General features: G+C 43.1%; 1 protein-coding gene across 2 annotated transcripts in view; it reads right to left on the bottom strand.

The window, feature by feature from the left end:
• Positions 1-4,373: 4,373 nt before the first annotated feature.
• The window catches only part of TAT (tyrosine aminotransferase), a 28,015-nt gene continuing 10,499 nt past the window's right edge, over positions 4,374-21,889 (bottom strand). For both annotated transcript variants that reach the window (XM_068261635.1, XM_068261636.1), the window contains exons 7-12: positions 19,811-19,863; positions 15,096-15,248; positions 12,112-12,240; positions 10,707-10,790; positions 8,911-9,009; positions 4,374-6,828 (exon numbers count right to left, since the gene is read on the bottom strand). In XM_068261635.1, the coding sequence (XP_068117736.1) occupies positions 6,685-6,828; positions 8,911-9,009; positions 10,707-10,790; positions 12,112-12,240; positions 15,096-15,248; positions 19,811-19,863 (662 nt within the window). In that variant the 3' untranslated portion in view covers positions 4,374-6,684. The remainder of the gene's footprint in view (positions 6,829-8,910; positions 9,010-10,706; positions 10,791-12,111; positions 12,241-15,095; positions 15,249-19,810; positions 19,864-21,889) is intronic.

Here is a 21,889-nt window from a genome sequence, read left to right as displayed (position 1 = left end):
ATGCAGAGGCACACAGAGCACATAAATCATATTGCAGCCACACTTGTCTGTTTCAGAGATTCTCTTTCAGCAGAAGCAGCCCCTCCCATCAGAGCTCTCAGTATGCAAAGCAGCAAAGCTGAGCCATGAGGGGGCAGGCTTTGGCTTGAAAAGACTCATAAACAAAAACACACCTGATTAAGAACCTAAAACATTTTATATACTCTGGTAGAAAAGTATTAAAATATAACTTTTATTGAAATAGCAAAATTGATCCTTTTTAATGCTGACCATATAGTATAGATGCGATAAAGTGGACTGGAGGTAAGGGTTAAAGGTCAGAAGACCATCCTCCTAGTTCACACTAGTATTCATTAAACCCTACACCAAACTCAACATGTTTCATTTCCTCAATTGGAAACTTCGTCAGGAGTGAAAAAATACCCTAGTGATAGAGTGACAAAGTGCTCAACATAATAAATACATAATATAAATCACATATTTACAATAGGTTAGCAAACAAAGTAACAGAGTAACGGCCACTAACAGCAGCCTGCTGGAGAGTGAGCGTTCAACCTCTCCTTTTATACTGTGATCAAGCACTCAGAGGATACTGGGTAGGGCGGGACTAATCACGCCCATCCACTAAGTGCAATAGTCCCTCCTTATTGGGCCCTGCAAACATCCATCACATTATTAGACCAATAGCAAATAGCGGCAACTGACCACCATACATTCTCAAAAGGGCACAAAAAGTACCTGTTTCTGAGCGAAAAACGCTCTTTGTATACCACATTCTATGCGCATCCACCAATCAGAATGTGGGATTCACGGAGAGACAGTTTACTCCGCTTTATCTATAGCGGAGACCCTGCAGCTTCTAGGCAATGAATATGGCCTCTTTGGAGTATACAAAGAGCGTTTTTTCGCTCAGAAACAGGTACCGTTGTGCCCTTTTGAGAATGTATGGTGGTCAGTTGCCGCTATTCGCTATTGGTCTAATAATGTGATGGATGTTTGCAGGGCCCAATAAGGAGGGACTATTGCACTTAGTGGATGGGCGTGTTTAGGCCCGCCCTACCCAGTATCCTCTGAGTGCTTGATCACAGTATAAAAGGAGAGGTTGAACGCTCACTCTCCAGCAGGCTGCTGTTAGTGGCCGTTACTCTGTTACTTTGTTTGCTAACCTATTGTAAATATGTGATTTATATAATGTATTTATTATGTTGAGTTGACTTTGTCACTCTATCACTAGGGTATTTTTTCACTCCTGACGAAGTCCGATCTCGCCGCCGCCGATTCCCAGCTCGTTCCCCACGAGCGGACAATGGCAGGGAATTGAGCGAAAGATAAGCAGCGCCGGCGGGGACGAGCGGGTATCTAATCCGACGCACTGATAATGCTGGTCAGTAAAGGCAAGTTTATTAATTAGCAGCCAGTGATGCTCATCACGACCTCGTCATCACGGAATAGCCGTGAATCATAAGCATTTTTTCATTATCCAAATTCGTGATTCAAATTGATGATCGCCTCCCACTCTCAATCATGGATTCAGTTCCGAATGCATTTGTGATTGTGGTCCAAATCCAGCTCGGGATCACGGATTTAGCCATAATCACGGCCGAGATTAAAACCGCCAAAACCCGCCGACTTTAGCAGTTAATAGCAAAGCCCCCTTACATGATATAAACACCCAATTTGCAGGATATGTTAAGTAGAACGGTGGGAAAAGGGGGGAAAGTTGTTTCTAGTAGTAATATATTAGTCATCTTTATCAATATATTACTATGACCTAACCAAACCCTACTCTCAGTTGCATAGCAATAGGGGGTGCAGAGGTTGCAACTGCATCGGGTCCTTGGGCCAGAGGGGCTCCAAGGAGCCCAGTCTCAACCACAGGATTAGCTCTTTATTGGTCCTGTGCTGGTAATATTCACTTATAGGTGCTTTGAATAGTGGTAATCATTAACGCATTGTCCCACAAACCTTGCTTGCCCCTCTGATACCGTGGTTGTCCTTGACAGGTTTTGGTGCCCCATATTGGTTGTTGTGTATTGAGTGCTTGGGGGGCCTAATGTAAAACTTGCACTGGGGCCCATAGCCCCTTAGCTACGCCACTGCCTACTCTCACACAGAACCCTCCCTCTCTGCCGCTGCCTAACCCTATAATCCCCCTGGTGGTGCCTAATGCTAAGTCCCCCAGTGGTGCCTAATCCTAAGACCCCCTGGTGGTGCCTAGCCCTAAGAATCCAGTGGTGCCTAACCTCCCCCTAGTGGTGCTTAACCTTAAAGAGAACCTGAACTGAAAATAAAAAGTCAAAATAACCATACACAGGTCATACTTGCCTCCTGTGTAGTCTACTCCTCAATCTCTTTCTCCTCTCCTGCGTCCCATTTGTCCACTGTGATCAATGGAATTCTCCAGCCTCCATTTTAAAAATGGCAATTACACACTTACAGCTTCCTGGTCAGCACACTGTTAAACTGTAATGTCACGTGTTTGAGCCATAGGAAAACATGGACATTACCTTTCACATTCAGTTGTAACTGACAGCTGCTGATATATAACTGACAGCAACTGGTAGGTTTCAGTTCTGACAAAATATTGTCAGAACTGAAAGGGATCACTGTAAGAAGAAAATGGTGAGCTTCTGAGAGGAACTGACAGTGAGTATGTATGTAATATTCATTTGCAGATATGTCATGTGTATATTTTAAAACATTTTACTCGCTTCAGGTTCCCTTTAACCTGACCCTGGTGATGCCTAACATTAACTCTTCCCCCGTCCCAGTGGTACCAAACCTTAACCCCCCACTGGTGGTGCCTAACCTCGACCCCCCACACACCCACACAACTCCAAAGTATACACCCCCCCCCCCCCCCCTTCTAGACTGCCTACACAAATTACCATTACAAGGGGCGCCAGATGCACCTGATAATGCAAATTGTGACTACAAATCAAATCACAGTAATCAAAGCTACCAGGAAAATTAAGCGGGTGCATGTGCACCTTTAACCACTTTATCCACCACTACAGTATATCTACGTCCTCTGTGACTTCATCTAAGCCATGAGGACAGAGATATACGTCTTGTAGCAGAAGCAGTTCTGTGCAGGACTGAGCTTGTTCCTGTGCATACTTACGGCATTTTCTGATGCAGCACTAATTGGTGAAAGGGAATATTTGTTACCTGAGCTAACGGGATTGATTTTACCATTAAATTGGAATTGGTAAAACTGAGAAATGATGTGTTTTTTCTATTTTTGTACCTATTTTTCCATTAAACTTCATAGAAAACAAAATAGTTTGAGGGGAAAAAATGCCATACAATGAAAGCCTAGTTTGTCTTGAAAAAAATAAATAAATATATATTTCATTTAGGTGTCATAAGTAGGGATAAAGTTATTGCTGATTAAATAGGGGCATAGCTAAACTGTCAAAACTGCTCTGGTCATAAGGGGGAAACAATGTCTGGATGTGAAGTGGTTAACCTCATTTGTTGGAACCCTGCCCATCAGTGGCGTAGCTAAGGAGCTGTGGGCCCTGATACAAGTTTTTTAATGCCCCCCCCCCCCCCAAGCACTCTATATAACAATTGATACGGTGCACCAAAACCTGCCAAGGACAACCACAGTGTCAGAGGTGCAAGAAGGGGATGGGAACAGCTTGTTAATGATTACCACTAATCAAAGTATCTATAGAAGTGATTATTATGAGCACAGGACCAATAGAGAGCGAATACTGTGGTCGAGGGAGGGCCCAAGGGCCCTGATGCGGTCGCAACCTCTGCAACGCCCCTGCTGCCCATGAATATCTAAGCAGAGATATGTGGGGTTCAGCCAGGCACGTGCAGAGTCCATCGCTGTGCGACATTCCTCTCTTCTTACAGCTCGCTCTAGCAACTAACATCACCTAGAGCATGACACATGTAATTACGCATCATGCAGAAGATAATGCCCGGGCGCTAGAATGAGCTGTAAGAAGAGAGGAATGTCGCACAGTGATGGATTCCTGCCTGGAGGTGAGTAGATTATATCTAGTGGCTGAATAGAGTACTGGTTAAGGGCACTGCCTTTGACATCGGAGACCAGGGTTCGAATCCTGGCTAGGGTCAGTACCTATTCAGTAAGGAGTTCAAGGAAAGACTCCCTAACACTGCAGTGTGGCCTCCTGAGCGCGTCCCAGTGGCTGCAGCTCTTGAGCACTTTGAGTCCGACAAGAGAAAAGCGCTTTATAAATGTTCAGATTATTATTATATCTCCCATACACAGTCAGCCATAAGTCTCTCTGCAGCCGGGACTCAGGAATAGGAACTTTCTGCTGAGAAGAATCATTAGCATTACTTCTTTGAAAATCTCAAATAACATCAATTAAGGCCAATTCATACAGATGTGACTTTAATATCTTTATTCATAAAAAAACACAATAACTTATTTATTTACAATAGATATATATAGCACAGACAGGCATGCACTCACAGACTGTGACATACAACACACACAGGTTTACACTAGAATATCAGGCGGGACGCAGAACGTCACACGTGGGCGGCGGCTCTGCCTGCGGCGCCATGTTTGATCCGGGTGTAAGCAGGACTAAACCACAACACAGATGGAATTGTGCAATAAATACGTTTGTTTGAAAAGCCTGAAGCTGCAAGTGACACTAAATATATACAGTATATATTTATAGATATATACAAAACCCACATAGGACTGTAGCATAAACTGGTTAATAAAACACAAAAATGTGAATTTAAATATTGACACAAACTATTTTTGGCTATAATATTTGTTGTGAAATGAAAAATAAAATGAATAGATATGATTAAAGGAGATCTGTTACTAGAAACACATTACACATAAAGAAGACTGTTTAACGCAAACTGAAGCGAAAAAACCTCATGTTATAATAAATTGTATGTGTACGGATAATGAATAGAACGTTAGTGGCAAAAAATAGTCTCATATTTTTTGTTTGCAGCTGTATAGCTTTTTTTTAAAAATAATATTGCATTATTCTGTCACAGTTTAGTTGCGATTTTAAAACCACACTCTGGGGTTGATTCAATAACCAGTATAACGAGCGCAGCTCATTATAGCGGCGCTAAAACAATTAGTGGCGCTATAGAGGCTATGCTTGCTCCTTGCAACGTAGCGTGGCTTATTGTGTAATGTGCGTTGCTTACATAGCAACACGCGCTCCTAATAGTGGCCGTGATACTTCACTAGCGCAGCCTCTACTATGTTAATTAACATAGTAGCGGCCGAGGTCGCAATACTTCACAGAGGTGGCCGCTATTAGAAGAAGTGCGCATTGTTAAGGAAGCAACGCGCATAACACAATAAGGCACGGTATGCTGCAAAGAGCGAGCGTAGCCTCTATAGCGGCGCAGGCGCTAGTTGTTTTTTAACAAGCGTTCGTTACACTGGTTATTGAATCCATCCTCTGTCTTTTAAGGAGAATCTGTACTCTAAAATTCTTACAATGAAAAGCATACCATTCTATTCATTATGTTCTCCTGGACCCCTCTGTGCTGTTTCTGCCTTTCCCTGCTGTAATCCTGGCTTGAAATTGCCAGTTTTAGACAGTGTTTACAAACAAAAGACATGGCTTCTAACCAGAGTATGATAGGCTGAGAACAGCTTACTGTGTGACTCATGCAGAGCTTGGAGAGGGTGTGTAAAGCTTCTGCCAATGACAAGCAGTGCTGTACATTCCAGCCTGAGCCCGACAGAGCCGACAGAGGAAAGGAGATAAGATTTATTACAGAGACAGTGCAACTAGAAAAGGCTGCAGTAAGACAGACCACATTAGAACAGGCATAGGAATTTATAGGATAGAAGAAATAAGGCTCAAAATTGTGTTACAGAGTCTCTTTAAACTATAACACAAAGCAGAAATAATGACCCTTTGAACTTTCCTTCAGTAAAATGATATCTCGAGTTGTCTTTCACTGTTTCTTTGTTGCTTAAGTGCTTTAGAAAACATTTAACCCAAGTTGGGTGGAATAGCTCAGAGAAGCTCTTCTGCATAGATAACAGCTGAAGTTTCTTAACCTACCCTGTACTGGAAAACAATATGAGGCTCTTGTCTTCTTGCTACTAATGTTCTATTTCTTAGCTGCGCTACACATACAATTCGTTATCAAATAAGTTTATTTTCGCTTCAGGTTTGCTTCAAAGGGACACATGGAATCAGAGAAATATGCCATCTTTATCTAATTGTGCAAAAAGTTTCAGATCCTCGGCACCCCATAGTCTCAAAATTGTGTGGTCTATGGATTACCCGAAACGCAAAGGGCACTCGGAAATTTGCCTCCATAGCAGCTTGGATGACAATGGTACAGTCTGTGGACCAGTGCCAACTGTTTCAGTTCACCACAGAAAAAAAATATCTACTAGCCAGGTTTTAAAATAGTTATAAAAATATATAAGAACCTTAATATTCTGCATGTACTGACACATTATTAATCCATCCGACTATCATTTAGATACAAAGTAATATAGACACATTTTTTCCTCTGACATCCTATGTTGTTTTCGCTTAAATAACTAAATTGTGCAGGAAAATATATCAGACATGGAGTACAGACAGAGGATTGTTGAGTTTTTCCCAACAGTTGGATGCTGATGGAAGAGCTTGGAACTGGATGGTGGAGTGAGGAGATTCTCATGCAGTGAGGAGGCTACACAGAGTCTGGTTATTTGTCACATTCCAGGTCCTGTCCGATCTCTGCACCGTGATAATGCTCCTGGCAGAATTCCCGGATACGCCTGCAGGCCTCCACCATCATCTCCTCGGGAACCGTGAGGACAACCCGGAAGTAGTTGGGGTATTCAAAGCACTGGAATGACAGGATGAAAATTAGACGAGGGGCAGAACATGTGTGAGCTTCAGCAGAGAGAGACTTCAACAAGGGAGTTGGTTGTGTTGTGGTTCCACCCAAAGAGGGAAGATTACAGATAGAGTTTTTGATGACCACAACGATTCAGGGCTGGACTTAGAGATGGTCAGTAGTGATTAGTGTTGGGCGAACATCTGGATGTTCGGGTTCAGTGTGGTTCGGCCGAACATGCCCCTGATGTTCGGCATGTTCGAGCCGAACCCCGAACCCAACCCGAACATGTCCCTTTGGGGCCCCTATAGGGTCCCAGCATAAAGGGAGAGCATGCCCCGAGCGCGCGCGGGGGGGGGGGGGTCAGAAATGCCCCCCACCCCTCCCCGCTAAGCTCTCCCTTTTGCCGGTTACCTATAATGTTACATTTAAGCCCCCCAAAAGTACCTGAGGAGGAGGGCAGGAAGCGGGCAGCCGGAGATGCTAGGCGCTAGTACCATCTGGTACTTCCGCCCTCTCTTGACGCACTTCCTGTTTACATTTGAAGTCGCATCAAGAGAGCGCAGAAGTACCGCGATGACGCGAACGAGGGTACGCGTCATCTACATGATGACACGTACCCTCGTACGCGTCATCGCGGTACTTCTGCGCTCTCTTGACGCGACTTCAAATGTAAACAGGAAGTGCGTCAAGAGAGGGCGGAAGTACCAGATGGTACTAGCGCCTAGCATCTCCGGCTGCCCGCTTCCTGCCCTCCTCCTCAGGTACTTTTGGGGGGCTTAAATTTAACATTATAGGGAACCGGCAAAAGGGAGAGCTTAGCGGGGAGGGGTGGGGGGCATTTCCGACCCCCCCCCCGCGCGCGCTCGGGGCATGCTCTCCCTTTATGCTGGGACTCTATAGGGGGCTTTGTTCGGCCGGACACGGCTGTGTTCGGCCGAACAAAGAAGGCCTGTTCGGGTTCGGGCAGCGTGCCTGAACACTCTCCCGAACACCATGAGGTGTTCGGGGGGTGCCGAACCGAACCCGAACAGGCCAAAATCCGGGCGAACCCGAACAGTGGCGAACACTGTTCGCCCATCACTAGTAGTGATAAGCAAACATTTATCCTAGCATGGAACTCTCACTGCAGTCTAACCTCAGCCGTATGATTCCTAGACTGCCCCCCATTGTGACTAATTAACCTAAGTTTGGTTTTGAGGTTCCAATTAGTAGCTGATACCCCCTTTCCCATCAAGAAGTCTTTACCTTCGCTCAAATAGATCATCAGGGGGGTTTGTATGGCTAATATTGTGGTGAAACCCCTCCCACAGAGTGATGTTATGTCCATGGTCCTGACTGTTTGCTGTCTGTGTACCATGTTGCATTGTGGGAAATAACATCTTTTTCCAACTGCCAAGCAAGCAGTATCTCCCTCTGTGCATAGAGCTTTCAGTTAGGGTCAGTGCACACCAAAAAGCGCTACCTTAATTGCAAACGCTCAGCGCTTTTTGAAGTGATTTTTAAGAGCAATTCTAGGCATGTGCCTAGCGATTTTCTAATCATGCCTAGCAATTTTTGGTGCGTTTTGGTATAGCGTTTTTATTGTTTGTTACAGTAGAGCTGGAACTGAACAGCTTCTGTAACAAAAAGGCTTGGAACATCGCTCTGTTCTAGCGCTTTTCAGAGCGATTTTCCACTTTTCCTATGTTTAACATTGAGGCTGAATCGCCTCAGAAAAGCGCAGCAATGCTGCAGGACCTGCGTTTGCGGTTGGGAAAAAAAAATCACAGCGCTCTGGTGTGATCCATTCTATTAAAATACATTAGCCAGGCGCTTTTTAAAGCGCTGGCGTTTCTAAAAGCGCTTAGTAGCGCTCCTTTTGTGCACCAGCCATAACAAGCATTTTGTGCAGATCACCTGGCAGAACTAAAAATGTCACCACCAGTGATACATTTCAGAATGTACCAGTAAATCAGAGAGAGGAAAGATTTTACAATGGGCAAACACTGACAAAATAATTTATAAATGATTTTTATAAAAAATAAGCAATTTTATTAAGTTATTTTCACTACAGTTCCTCTTAAAAGCTGTTGGGATTTAGAGACTTACTGTAGCTGGGAGGCAAAAGACGGACTGTTCAGAGATCATCCTCTCTGTGAAATCCACGTCACTGTCAAACTCTGGGAAATGCTCCATGTCTATCCCAACCTAGACAGTCAAAGGAAAGCATTATGTTGTGCAACCAAGCTTGTGGAAATAATATTGTCAAACTTCAAAGCCTAGGCAGATCGATTTATTCAAAAACAGAAAAAGAGAAGAAGACATTTCCCCATAAAGAAGAGGAAGTCCCACCCCTGACAGGTGTCACCAGAACAACTGCCCCATTCTGGAATTTATTGGTAGGTGAACAGAGGCGCCAGAAGGATAAAAGTACATAAAATTTTTAAAAAATTGCTGGGAGGAAGTGGTGGACTCGCCTCCGTTAAAGCAGACACCAAGGACTGTAAATATATAGATATACACATTTATTGAAAATACCCCAAAGATGCAACGCGTTTCGCGGGCACAGCCCACTTCTTCAGGCAATAAGTAGGGGATAAACAACAGCAATTCAGTTGTAGCAAGTAGAGCACCTTCTGGAATTTGTATCCCCAGCCAGCCAGTTCCTCATCCAGCCTCAGCTATAACATTTGGGAGTTTGGAAGGGGGCGGGCTTATTCCCAGTTCAGATAACTTTTCAACCAGTTTTAAGTAAATGTGAAGTTGTGTGTCAATGATTTGGATGGTGAGTCCTCAGCCTAACTCCTGTGAACTGTATAAAAGGTTACCAAACCTGCCCTTCCCATTTATAGAAACCAAAAGGAGGGGCACACAGCACTCAAATGGCCTCAAGGCAAAACACTGCTTGCTAGGATCTTCATTTACATATCAATGGGACTTAAAGTGAATGGGAACAGCATTTAAAAAAAAATGAAGCAAATACTTACCTAAGGAGAGGGAAGGCTCTGGGTCATATAGAGCCTTCCGTCTACTCTCTCGGTGCTCTCTATCCTGTGCCGGCTCCACCCGCTACCCCCCCCCCCCCCCCCGTTTCAATCCCCAGTCTAAAGGGTATTTCGAAGTCTCTGGGAGTCGTGTCCTCCCGAAGACGTGCGGCTCCATACTGCACAGGCGTGAGCGTGCAAGAGAGCGTGCTTGTGCAGGCGCAGTACAGGGCCGCCCTTCTTCAGGAGCACTCGGGCTCCCTGAAGACTTCTGAAGCCTCCTTCGGCCGGGTAAAGCAGTATTTGACTAAATTAGTCAAATACTGCTACCGGGCGAGCCAGCACTAGAACAAGGGGACCAGGAGAGGAGCGGGAAGGCTCTATAGGACCCAGAGCCTTCCTTCTCCTTGGGTAAGTATCTGTCTCATTTTTTTAAATGCGGTTCCCATTCACTTTAAAGGACAAGCAAAGGTGTAAAACTATACACCCAACAGATACATATAAACGTACACATTGTAACTGATGCCAGGCATGTTGTGTTACACGTATGTTATTAGCTATGTGTGAAAAAAAGCACATAGTGCGTAGAAGGCATTAATCTTAATCTGGTCATATACTATGTGACAGTATGCGACACCATGTGACAGCTGCCTGATTCGGTAAATAGTTGATTTCTACTTGCTTGCAAATCGAGTGATGCAAGTTGTGCCCAGGTTACTGCTTTGTACAACAGGATACTGATCAGGTTTGGTTGAACTTGCAGAACAGACAGTATGTGTCAGCCTATCTTCTCACTGTGTTGGTTCTCTATCTGAACTCTTCAGTGGTTTCATGATATGCATGTACGTCACTCCCTCCCTGGAGCGGCACCAAGTCACATATTACACAACATGGCTCTTGTCTGGCCAGTGAGGCTCTTACCATGAGGTACATGGCTCCTGCCGGCCGTACGGGGCACAGTCCAGGGACAGCGGAGAGGGAACTGTAGCAGAGGTCAGCATTAGACTGCAATAAAGAACAGATTGCACAAGAATAAGTGGGGATCAGGAAAGGTTCCAGAAAACTGCTGATGTTGAGTGCTAGATAGCCAAAGTAAAGAGAGAGATGGTGCCAGAACTAACTGTAACCCACTTGTGACGATGCCCAGCAGGGAGGGCAGATCCCATAGCCAGTAACAATGTTTGTCTATATTAAAGGCGGACACAGACACCCACCGTCACCTCAGGCCTCAAGGACAATGCACTAATGTATCACTATCATCTGTATTCGCCTCCCCCATCCCACCAAACAAGGAGAGGACCCTGATTCACTGTTCCGTACTCCTTTTCATTATGCAGAGCAGCCTCAGCGGAATGCAATTACCTGGTCCATCAACAGGTCCTCCCCAATTTTGCACTGCAGCCGCCATGCAGCAGCGTCTCCCATAGGCTTCCGATGTCACATGACAGGCATCAGGAGTCTACTGTGAAATGCTGCTGCCCAGTGATAGAAGCAGGGCAGTTTGTTGGGCAATGTGGGCAGGGCAACCGCCCTGGGCACCTTCCGGCAAGTAGAAGAAGGGGGCGCAGGCAGAAGCACATAACTGCTAGGGAGCTGGTCACGCACAGTGCAGCCAAGAAGATTACCAGCGTGATCACCTTCCTTGACTCCTCCTATGACTGCCTGGGTCCAACATCAAGTCATCATCACGTCACCACAGCGTGATGACACCTGATGTCCTGTAGCAGTACTGCAAGCTGTCAGTGCACGGCGCCCATGGAGGAGTCGGCTTTCCGGGCTCTCTTCTCCTGTGTGTTTTCCTGGTCTCTGCTTCCTCCTAGATGAGCGGCTGGTCACTAGAAAGTAGGCAGATCTACTTGTGACCTGTGGCTGTGTGACTGTGTGAGTAAGGGTTCACGAGGCCACGGGGGTGGGGGGGAAGGGGGTGCAATTTTTACACCCTCGCCCTGGGTGCAATTTAGCCTAGAAACTGCCCTGGATAGGAGAGGTACAGTACTGAAGAGGATGTTGGGATAGACCAGGTAATTGGGCTTTGCTGCGGCCCCTCTGCATATTGATGTCACTCACCGGTGCCACCCTCCAGATATTGCCGCCTGAATAACATGACTCAGGTAGCTTCATGATAGCGCAAGCAGCACTGCAAACAATTTGCATGCGAGCCAGATTTCATGACATCAATCTAACCATTTTGGTAGCCTTTGTGTTGTTGGGTTTTTAATCCATGGAAATTGAAGAAATTGGCAGAATAAAAACTTGGCAATAACTTATCTGCTCTACTTAAATTTCACTTCCTGGAGAGAGTTTCCCTTTAAGCCTTTAGATTTACCTTGATAAAGTTAATAGTGTTGTCATAAAAATGTTGAGGGGTCCTCTTTATCAGATGCTCAAGTGCCCCCTGAACAATGGTACACGGCCCCAGAATCCTCTGACTTAGCCGCACCAGCCCCTCCCGGATCTGAAATAAGCAAAGAAATTGAAGAAAATTAGGTTAGCAGGGTTTTTTTTGAGACAGAACTTAAATAAACATGGCGGACTTTAGGAATAAAAGTATAACTTATTTGCATTTCTAATTCCTGAGAACATTCTTTATGCCTATATTTTTGCAGTTCTTCAAATTTACTGTATATACTCGAGTATAAGTCTAGAAATTTTAGTCTGATTCACTTCATAAAAGTATAGGGGGTCGACTTATACACGAGTCACGGGCAACATTGAGCACACTGAGTAATGTGTGTACTATTAGTGACATTACCATTTGCAGCAATTTACCCTGTGGTAAGTTCTACTTTGAGAAAAGGAAATTACAAGAAAACACAGGTTTGAAATTCCCGGCCATAATAATTAACAAGGAAAGGGGCAGAGGGGAAATACTTGGCTGCATAAAAGGCAGTGAATAACTGCAGCACTTGGGGGCCTGGAGGAGGTATTGGATGCACTTAAGGGACAGGAGGGGTTAACGGCTGCAATACTGTATGCAGTGCAATCATTATCACCTCCTGAGCCCCAAATGCAGCCAATAACTTTGCTGGGTAGACTTAACCTGAGTCTACTTAACTTGAGTCAATAAAAAATTCCAGCTTAAGAGGGTTGAAAATTGGAGTCGACTTATGCACGAAGTCGACTTGTATTCGAGTATATACAGGTAAGTTCATTACAAAATGGTAAATGGTATTAATGGTAAATTAATAAATTCCATGTAACTTCACGTTATTTACTAATAGAATAATCCTTAAATACTCAAAGGGAACCTGAAGCGAGGAAAATTATTCAAAATAAACAGGACATAGCTGCAAATGAATTACATACTAACCTCGCCATAAGTTCCTCTCAGAAGCTCACCATTTTCTTCTTACAGTGATCCCTTCCAGTTCTGACAATATTTTGTCAGAACTGAAATATACCAGTTGCTGTCAGTTATATATCAGCAGCTATCAGTTACACCTGAATGTGCAAGGTAATGTCCATGTTTCCCTATGGCTCAAGTGGGTGATATTACAGTGCAACAGTGTGCTGACCAGGAAGCTGTTATGGGGTAATGGTTATTTTAAAATGGAGGACAGAGAAAACCATTGATCACAGTGGACAGTCAGGATGCAGGAGAGGAGAAAGAGATTGAGGAGAAGACTACACGGGAGGTAAGTATGACCTGCGTATGGTTATTTTGACTTTTTATTTTCAGTTCAGGTTCTCTTTAATATTTAAAGTGACACTGAAGCGAAAAGAATACTTATGATATAATGAATTGTATGTGTAGTAGGGATAATGAATAGAACATTAGTAGCAAAGAAAAGTGTCTCATATTTTTATTTTCAGTTATATAGCTTTTTTTTAACATTGCATCATGCTGTTATATTTGCAGTTTACAAGCCACACACTGTATTTTAAACTATGAAACAAAGCAGAGCTAATGACCCTTTGAACTCCTCTGCAGTAAAACCTTATCTGAAGCTGCCTCTCGCTTTTTCTTTGATGTATAAGTGCTTCAGTAAATAGGACTGCCTCCGACCCAACTTGGGTCAGAGAGCTCAGAGACGCTCTTTAGCATAGATAACAATTGACGTTTCTCAACTCTTCCTGTACTGGAAACAATATGAGACTCATATCTCTGCTGCTGATGTTTTATTGCTTAGCTGTACTACACATACAAATCATTATATCATACGTTTATTTTCTCTTCAGATTATAAGGATGTTTTATCCTTATATAGCTGGGTAACTTTCAGCTACGCATTGGCCTCAATTCACTAAGGGCAGTCAGGGCATATAGACAATTTTCTAATTTTTCATTTAGGGAGCAAAAAATATTAATCTAACAGCAATTTCAAAAGTTGTAGTTTACAGTGTCTTTAACTGAATGGAATGTATGTTCTTCTGCCATCTTTATGGTCTTTAAAGAAACCTGTTCTACTTGCCATGCTGCTATACAGATTCTTTCCTCTAATCCTTTCTCAGGGCCGGTTCTAAACTTTTTGCTGCCTGAGGCAACCTTGTGAGGAACAGGGCGTACCTAGAAATCCCCGGGCCCCCCACCCCCCTTTGGCCGCTCAGGGACTTTTGTGAGGCAAGAGGGGTCGCAGCATAAGAGGAGAGCGTGGCCGCAGATCGGTGGGGAGGGGGGACATTTCCCCCCCCCCCCCCCTCCCTCACCTCGGGCTCTCCTCAGCGCTTTCCCTCCTGCAATCATTGGTGGCAGTGGCGGCGGCAGGCAGGCTGAACATATACCTCCTTCTCGTTGGAGGTCTTCCGATCACTAAGTGCTTCATGTAACTTCCTGTGTAAACAGGAAGTAGCATGAAGCTCTTAGAGATCGGAAGACCTCTGGCGAGAAGGAGGTATGTGTTCAGCCTGCCTGCCTCCACCCGCCAATGATTGCAGGAGGGGAGCACTGAGAGGAGAGCCTGAGGTGAGGGGGGGGGGGGAAATGTCCCCCCTCCCCACCGATCTGCAGCCATGCTCTCCTCTTATGCTGCGACCCCTCCTGCCTCACAAAAGTCCCTGAGCGGCCCTAGGGGGGCCCCGGGCCCCCCGCGGCAGCTGGGGTCGCATCCCCTATTGTTACCCCAGTGGTGAGGAATATCCCCCTTATTGGAATAGAAGGATTACAAAGCAAGTAAGACAGTTATTTCTATGAAGGAATAAAGGAGGCAGACTCTGCATTCCTCTCACTAGCGATGGTCAATGCGATGCTAGTAATTCTGGGTTGATACAAATTTTATATACATGATTGCATCAACTCAAAATTCTTAGCATTAAAATGACCAGCCCTACAGATAACCTTTAACGTTACATTAATTCACTTTTATAACATTACCTCTTTGCCAAAAATGTCTTTACGATCATGAATTAGAATCCATCCCATCCTCCAGCCTGGTACCAGCCAGCGCTTAGCAAGACCTCCGCAGGATACTATTGGGACATTGGTGCTGAGAGGTGCAAGAGCCTGGTAAGCACCATATTCAAATACCTACGGAGACAAACAAAAAAACCCAAATTAAATATAACTTAAATATAACTTAAAAAAAAAAAAAAAGACTTCTCTACTTTTTCTCTATTTACATTCTTGCTTTCTTGCTCAAACTGATATTAAATAATTATTCAATTTTAAACAATCACAATCACTATCACACAAAAAAAAATTAAAATACATGAAATCACAGAAATAAAGAGTACACGTCTCCCAGTGTAAAATGTGCTATAAATCACTTTTCTCCTATGTTGCTGTCACTTTCAGTTGGTAGTAGAAATTTGACAAAACTGATAGGTTTTGGACTAGCCCATTTCTACAAGGGGGAATCTGAGGGTTTTCTTTATTTTCAAAAGCACTTAGTGAACGGCAAAGCCTCAGTCCAACTGCCAGAATGGTGTGCAAACAGGTACGGGAGTCGGCCTGCATCTTTGAATAAATCCTTTCCAGTGAGTGCTTTTGTAAAGAATAAATGCAATACTGAGATACCCCCATGAAGAGATGGACTAGTCAAAAACCTGTCAGTTCCATCTAATTTTTACTACCTACTATAAGTGACAGCAACATAGGAGAAAAGTAATTTAGAACTCATTCAACTCTGGAAGAAAAATACTTCTTATTTGTATGTGTTTTAACTGTTGCAATTTTTCGCGATAGTGGTCTTTTAAAGTGAACTTGAGGTGAGGGATGTGGAGGCTGCCATATTTATTTCCTCTAGCACAATACTTGTTGCCTGGCCATCCCATTGATCGTCTGGCATAAGTATATCAGAGTCACAACCCCAAAACAAGCATGTAGCTAATCTTGTCAGATTTTTGTCAGAAACATCTGATCTGCATGCTAGTTCAGGGTCTATAGTTACATGTATTAGAGACACATGCTCAAGGGTACAACCTGGCAACTTGCATTTTTTAACGGTAAATAAATATGGTAGCCTCCATGTCACTCTCACCCCGGGCTCCCTTTAAAGTAAAAAAAAATTAAAATTAGAAATGAAATAGTATAATATAGTCTAATCTCCCTTTGATGTGGACATGAAAAAAATACAGATCATGAAAGGGATGTGTGTGCCCAGGGGGTGTAGATAATAATATATATACTTATCTTCAGAATCAGAATAGATTAGTACATAGTACAGGTAGTCCCCAGTTAACGAACGAGATAGGGACTGTAGGTTAGTTCTTAACCTGAATCTGTTCTTAAGTCGGAACAATGTGCTATCTCTGTCCCCTGTACTCCTCTGTGCCCCCCTATGTCCCCCTCTGTATCACCTCTGCCCTCTGTACCTGCTTATACAAAAGTTTAAAGAGAATCTGTATTGTTAAAATCGCACAAAAGTAAACATACCAGTGCGTTAGGGGACATCTCCTATTCCCCTCTGTCACAATTTCGCCGCTCCCCACCGCATTAAAAGTGGTTAAAATCAGCTTTAAAAAGTTTGTTTATAAACAAACAAAATGGCCACCAAAACAGGAAGTAGGTTGATGTACAGTATGTCCACACATAGAAAATACATCCATACACAAGCAGGCTGTATACAGCCTTCCTTTTGAATCTCAAGAGATCATTTGTGTGTTTCTTTCCCCCCTGAGGGGGGGAGTGCATAGCAGAACCACAACACTGAAGAACTTGGCAGCCTTCCAGACACAGGCTGACAAGTCTGACAAGGGAAAGATACATTGATTTATTACAGAGACTGTGATAGTACAAAGTGCTGCAGTAAGCCAGAACACATTAGAATAGCTTTTGGAACTTGTAGGATGATAAAAAACAGCATGCAATTCTTGTTACGGAGTCTCTTTAAGACATTTTTTATTTGAATTTTTTTAAAATTGATTTTTTTCCTTGTTCCCATGGAGACACTGAATCCATGCCATTCGTAACGGCAGGTCGTTTGTAAGTCGGGCGTTTATAAGTCGGGGACTACCTGTACAGCGTATTGTACAAGGAACTGTTTTTGCCACAGACTGCCCAACGGATCACTGCCCAAGTAGGTCTGACAGGCTGTCTGTGCTAAATATACGGTAATTGCTTGTACAATACCATGTACTTGCCTAACAAAATCCTCTCTCATTCTTAAGAAAATAGAATATATATTAATATCTACACCCCCAGACTTCTTTGCAATATATGGCTATATGATATATGGCTTATATATGGCTTTTATTTCTACTATCAGTATATTTTGTTTTATTGTACTTTTATGTATTATTAGTATGTTCAGTAAAAATAGTAAAAAATAGTCTTAAAATGAAGCAAACTAGCAACTAAACATTTGAAATAAAATATATTGATCCCCTTAAAGTGTACCTGAGGCGACATGTGACATGATGATGTGTATGTGCCACTTTAATGCAAAACATTAATAACCAGGCTGTTTTACTTGTTTTATTTTGGTGCCTAAAATAGTAAATTTCTAGGCATGGAAGTGACAGTTTCTGTGTTGTCGGTACTTTGTCAGGAATATAGTAAACATCACTGATAAGGAATATACAGCTATAAATGTTTTCCTGGCAGAATACAACTTCTGAGAGCAGAGGGAGATAAAATACATGAACTATTGACCTTTTTCTAACTCTGGGACACTCATTAGTCTGCCACTGAGCAGAGGCAACAAAACATTCAATCCACTTTGTAAATGTTTAAATAAAATAGAAAACAATGGGATATCTAAAAAGGTCATTTATACGAGTAGGAGGATAAATACAATTGTTTATCTCATAAGTTTATTTTCAGCTCGGGTTCATTTTAATGTAAAACCTTAGAGATGATAATCAGAGAACTATGGTTTGGAAGTTTAGAGTTGGTCTTGTTAGTATGACTGTTGCAGGATTGATTAATGGATTGATTGATTGATTGATTAATGGATTGATTGATTGATTGATTGATTGATTAATTGATTGATCTGAACCTGTAAACTGATAAGACTGTTGGTTCATGTTAATTCTGTCCAAAAATATGTAATTGAAAAAAAAAAAAGAAATAAAAATGTGTTACATTTGGAACATTTAAAATGTTCTCCCCTCTTGAGATTTGCAGAAAAAAAGTGAAATATGCTAAATATTTCAGAACAAAAGAAAAAAAAGAGTAACACACACACACCACACACACACCACACACACACCACACACACACCACACACACACCACACACACACCACACACACACCACACACACACCACACACACACCACACACACCACACACACACCACACACACACCACACACACACCACACACACACCACACACACACACCACACACACCACACACACACCACACACACACCACACACACCACACACACCACACACACCACACACACCACACACACCACACACACCACACACACCACACACACCACACACACCACACACACCACACACACCACACACACCACACACACCACACACACCACACACACCACACACACCACACACACCACACACACCACACACCACACACCACACACCACACACCACACACCACACACCACACACCACACACCACACACCACACACCACACACCACACACCACACACCACACACCACACACCACACACCACACACACACACACACACACACACACACACACACACACACACACACACACACACACACACACACACACGTTAATACGTGGCACTTAGTTGGCCATTTCACCTATTTCCCTGTAGAGTGGAATGTGTGTAACTTTCCTTGTCAGTAATGGCCTGATAGCTTACATACGTCTGTTTAGCTATGAACTAAACCATTTATTTAATATATTGTATGTGCCCACTCTGTAATGGCCTCAAATACAACTGGAAATAAACAAATACACCGTATGCTGGATTGGTTGTGAAATTGTTGTCTGGTCCTTACGTTGCGTAAAGAGGAGTTAATATTTTGTGGCTGGCGTGAAGTTATTCTGTTCCCGTTGTGTGCCGTAAATATGCAGAAACATCTGAGAGTGTTTAGAAGAGCAGAGATAGAACATCGAGGCCACAAAAAGATAACATCAAACATGTACAGAATCTGCCAAGTCATGGTGACATCTGGATCGGGTGAGAGGCAGGAAAGGGCGGGGCTAACATTAGCTGTTGGCTTCTAGCAGGGAGAAAGCAGTGAATACCGACAACTTAGAACACCAAAGAGCAGGGTTGCATCTCTGGAACCCATAAGCACAGAGAAATTCTGCTATCCTAAACTCCACTGATCACGGAAATCCAGACGAGATTGAGAGTTTGCCTGATGAACCACACTACAAGTGTTCTCTCTATCCCCATTCTTTGGTGGATGGGCGGGCTGGGGGGGCGTTAGTATGGGTACAGGATGGTGAACGTTAGTATGTGAACCAGTGAAGGTCACCTTTCAGCACACTGGCACCTCTAGGTTAATGCTTAGTATGCCTGATGCCTAGTCCAGCACCTGGACCACAAATTGGCATGGTGTCGGCCAGCAGCCACCAACATTAACAGAAGAGAAATTGTACTTTGTTAAGTAATAACACATCTTGCACTGTAATTTCTCAGGAGATTAAGACATTAGATTCCAAGTACCCAGACTGACTCCTAAACTCACCATGTCTCCATAGATCTCGTCAGCCAGGATGGGGACACATTGCCTGGAGGCCACTGAAAAAAGTCAAAACGGCCACTTTAGGGAAGTGATCATGATGGACAAGATAGAAAGACAATCATTTTTTTTTTTGCTTTTAAATGTTCTTGAAAATGTAATCCAACTTACTGATAAGAAGTTAGAAGTAAAATCCCCGTCAGACAAATATATTTCAATTTGAGTAGAAAAGTAAGAATTTTTACGACTGTCTGTGTTTCCATTGTTATGATTTTTTCTCATATCCTGTATTTGGAACCTCCATGGAACTTTGTGGCTTGAGGGTAAACCATGTAGGTCCTGAGGACAGGAAAAATGGGATTCTACAAAATCCTGAAGGGACCCTTCAGTGAAAATTCATAAATGGGGTCCAAAGGACCTCATAAAAAGAGCAAAAGAAGAAGGTAGGATCACGTTCCCACTCAGGAATCTGGTTATACTGCACCAATGGTCACCAGTGTTGGTCACTCCCCAGTACAATAATTAGCAGTGAAATTTCAACTATCTATTCACTATCCACCTACCTCCTGAGGCTACAACAGTCTTAACACATATTTCATTTAGGCCCAAGTACAATGCATTTTGTGTGACAACTCCCACTTCTTATAATATCAAAACAGCAGAGCGCTCAACAACTCTCAAATCTATTACAATATTCAAGTTCCTTTCAGACTAATGGCCATAAAGTCCTTCCATTAGTACAAGACACTTCTATGTCTCCCGCAATCTTTATGCAATCCGATATTCCATCACATGTAAACAATATAAGCTCACCAGAAGGGATGGCTAATCAATCAAGATCAGCAAAACACGTGTTTGGCCCAGCCTGTAAAACTCTTCCTTTATCTGTTGTCGCTCTTCTTATACTCATTAATCATGTGGAGAAAATAAACTTCAATAGTGTGATACTGTTAAATAAATGAGCATCTACTTTTCACCAGTGCTCCCCTATTGACCAATACTATCACCAGCGTGTCTCCACCACCTTAGTAGGTAAGCCTCTCACCAGATTCTGTGGCCGACCCCTCACCCCTCCAGGCGTGGCCTGGAGAGCCGGTGAGACGCTAAGACCTCGAGGGGAGAGATACTTTTTACATGCGCATATTTTATGGAATACATGTGAGTGCACTACTTTTTAATGCTTTTTTTAAATAAACGGAGTTATGCTATGTCAAGCGTTGTTTGAGTTTTAGAACATTTAACGCCGGAGGCAAAGACTTATAAGATATATGCTGAACTGCTGGTCTGTGAGGGGTCGGCCACAGAATCTGGTGAGAGGCTTACCTACTAAGGTGGTGGAGACACGCTGGTGATAGTATTGGTCAATAGGGGAGCACTGGTGAAAAGTAGATGCTCATTTATTTAACAGTATCACACTATTGAAGTTTATTTTCTCCACATGATTAATGAGTATAAGAAGAGCGACAACAGATAAAGGAAAAGTTTTACAGGCTGGGCCAAACACGTGTTTTGCTGATCTTGATTGATTAGCCATCCCATCTGGTGAGCTTATATTGTTGACATGTGATGGAATATCGGATTGCATAAAGATTGCGGGAGACATAGAAGTGTCTTGTACTAATGGAAGGACTTTATGGCCATTAGTCTGAAAGGAACTTGAATATTGTAATAGATTTGAGAGTTGTTGAGCGCTCTGCTGTTTTGATATTATTGTAAGTGAGTGTGGCACGCACTATTTGCACAGCGATCCAACAAAGAAAGCATATTACTGTGGAAGGATCAGTGAGGAGCGCAGAATTATTCTATTATCTAAACTCCCACTTCTTCTAGTAAATAGTGCCACAAATTTGTTAAAACGTATGTGAGCACCTCTAACTATAATTGTCTGAGCTGATCCCTCAGAAGCTATGAAACAACTAGTGAGGTTCACAGATCAGAACACATTATACAAATGCAACAGGTGTGGTCCAACCTATTGCCCTACTAAACAGTGTTTATCTTTACTTAAAGTGGATCCGAGCTCTAGCATAGAACGGACTAAAAAGTTTTCATTCCACATAGAAATGGTGTGGAAATCCACTGCAC

The sequence above is a fragment of the Hyperolius riggenbachi genome, chromosome 11 (genome assembly GCF_040937935.1).
Source record: "Hyperolius riggenbachi isolate aHypRig1 chromosome 11, aHypRig1.pri, whole genome shotgun sequence".
Taxonomy (NCBI): domain Eukaryota; kingdom Metazoa; phylum Chordata; class Amphibia; order Anura; family Hyperoliidae; genus Hyperolius; species Hyperolius riggenbachi.
This window is presented reverse-complemented; position numbering and strand designations above follow the sequence as displayed.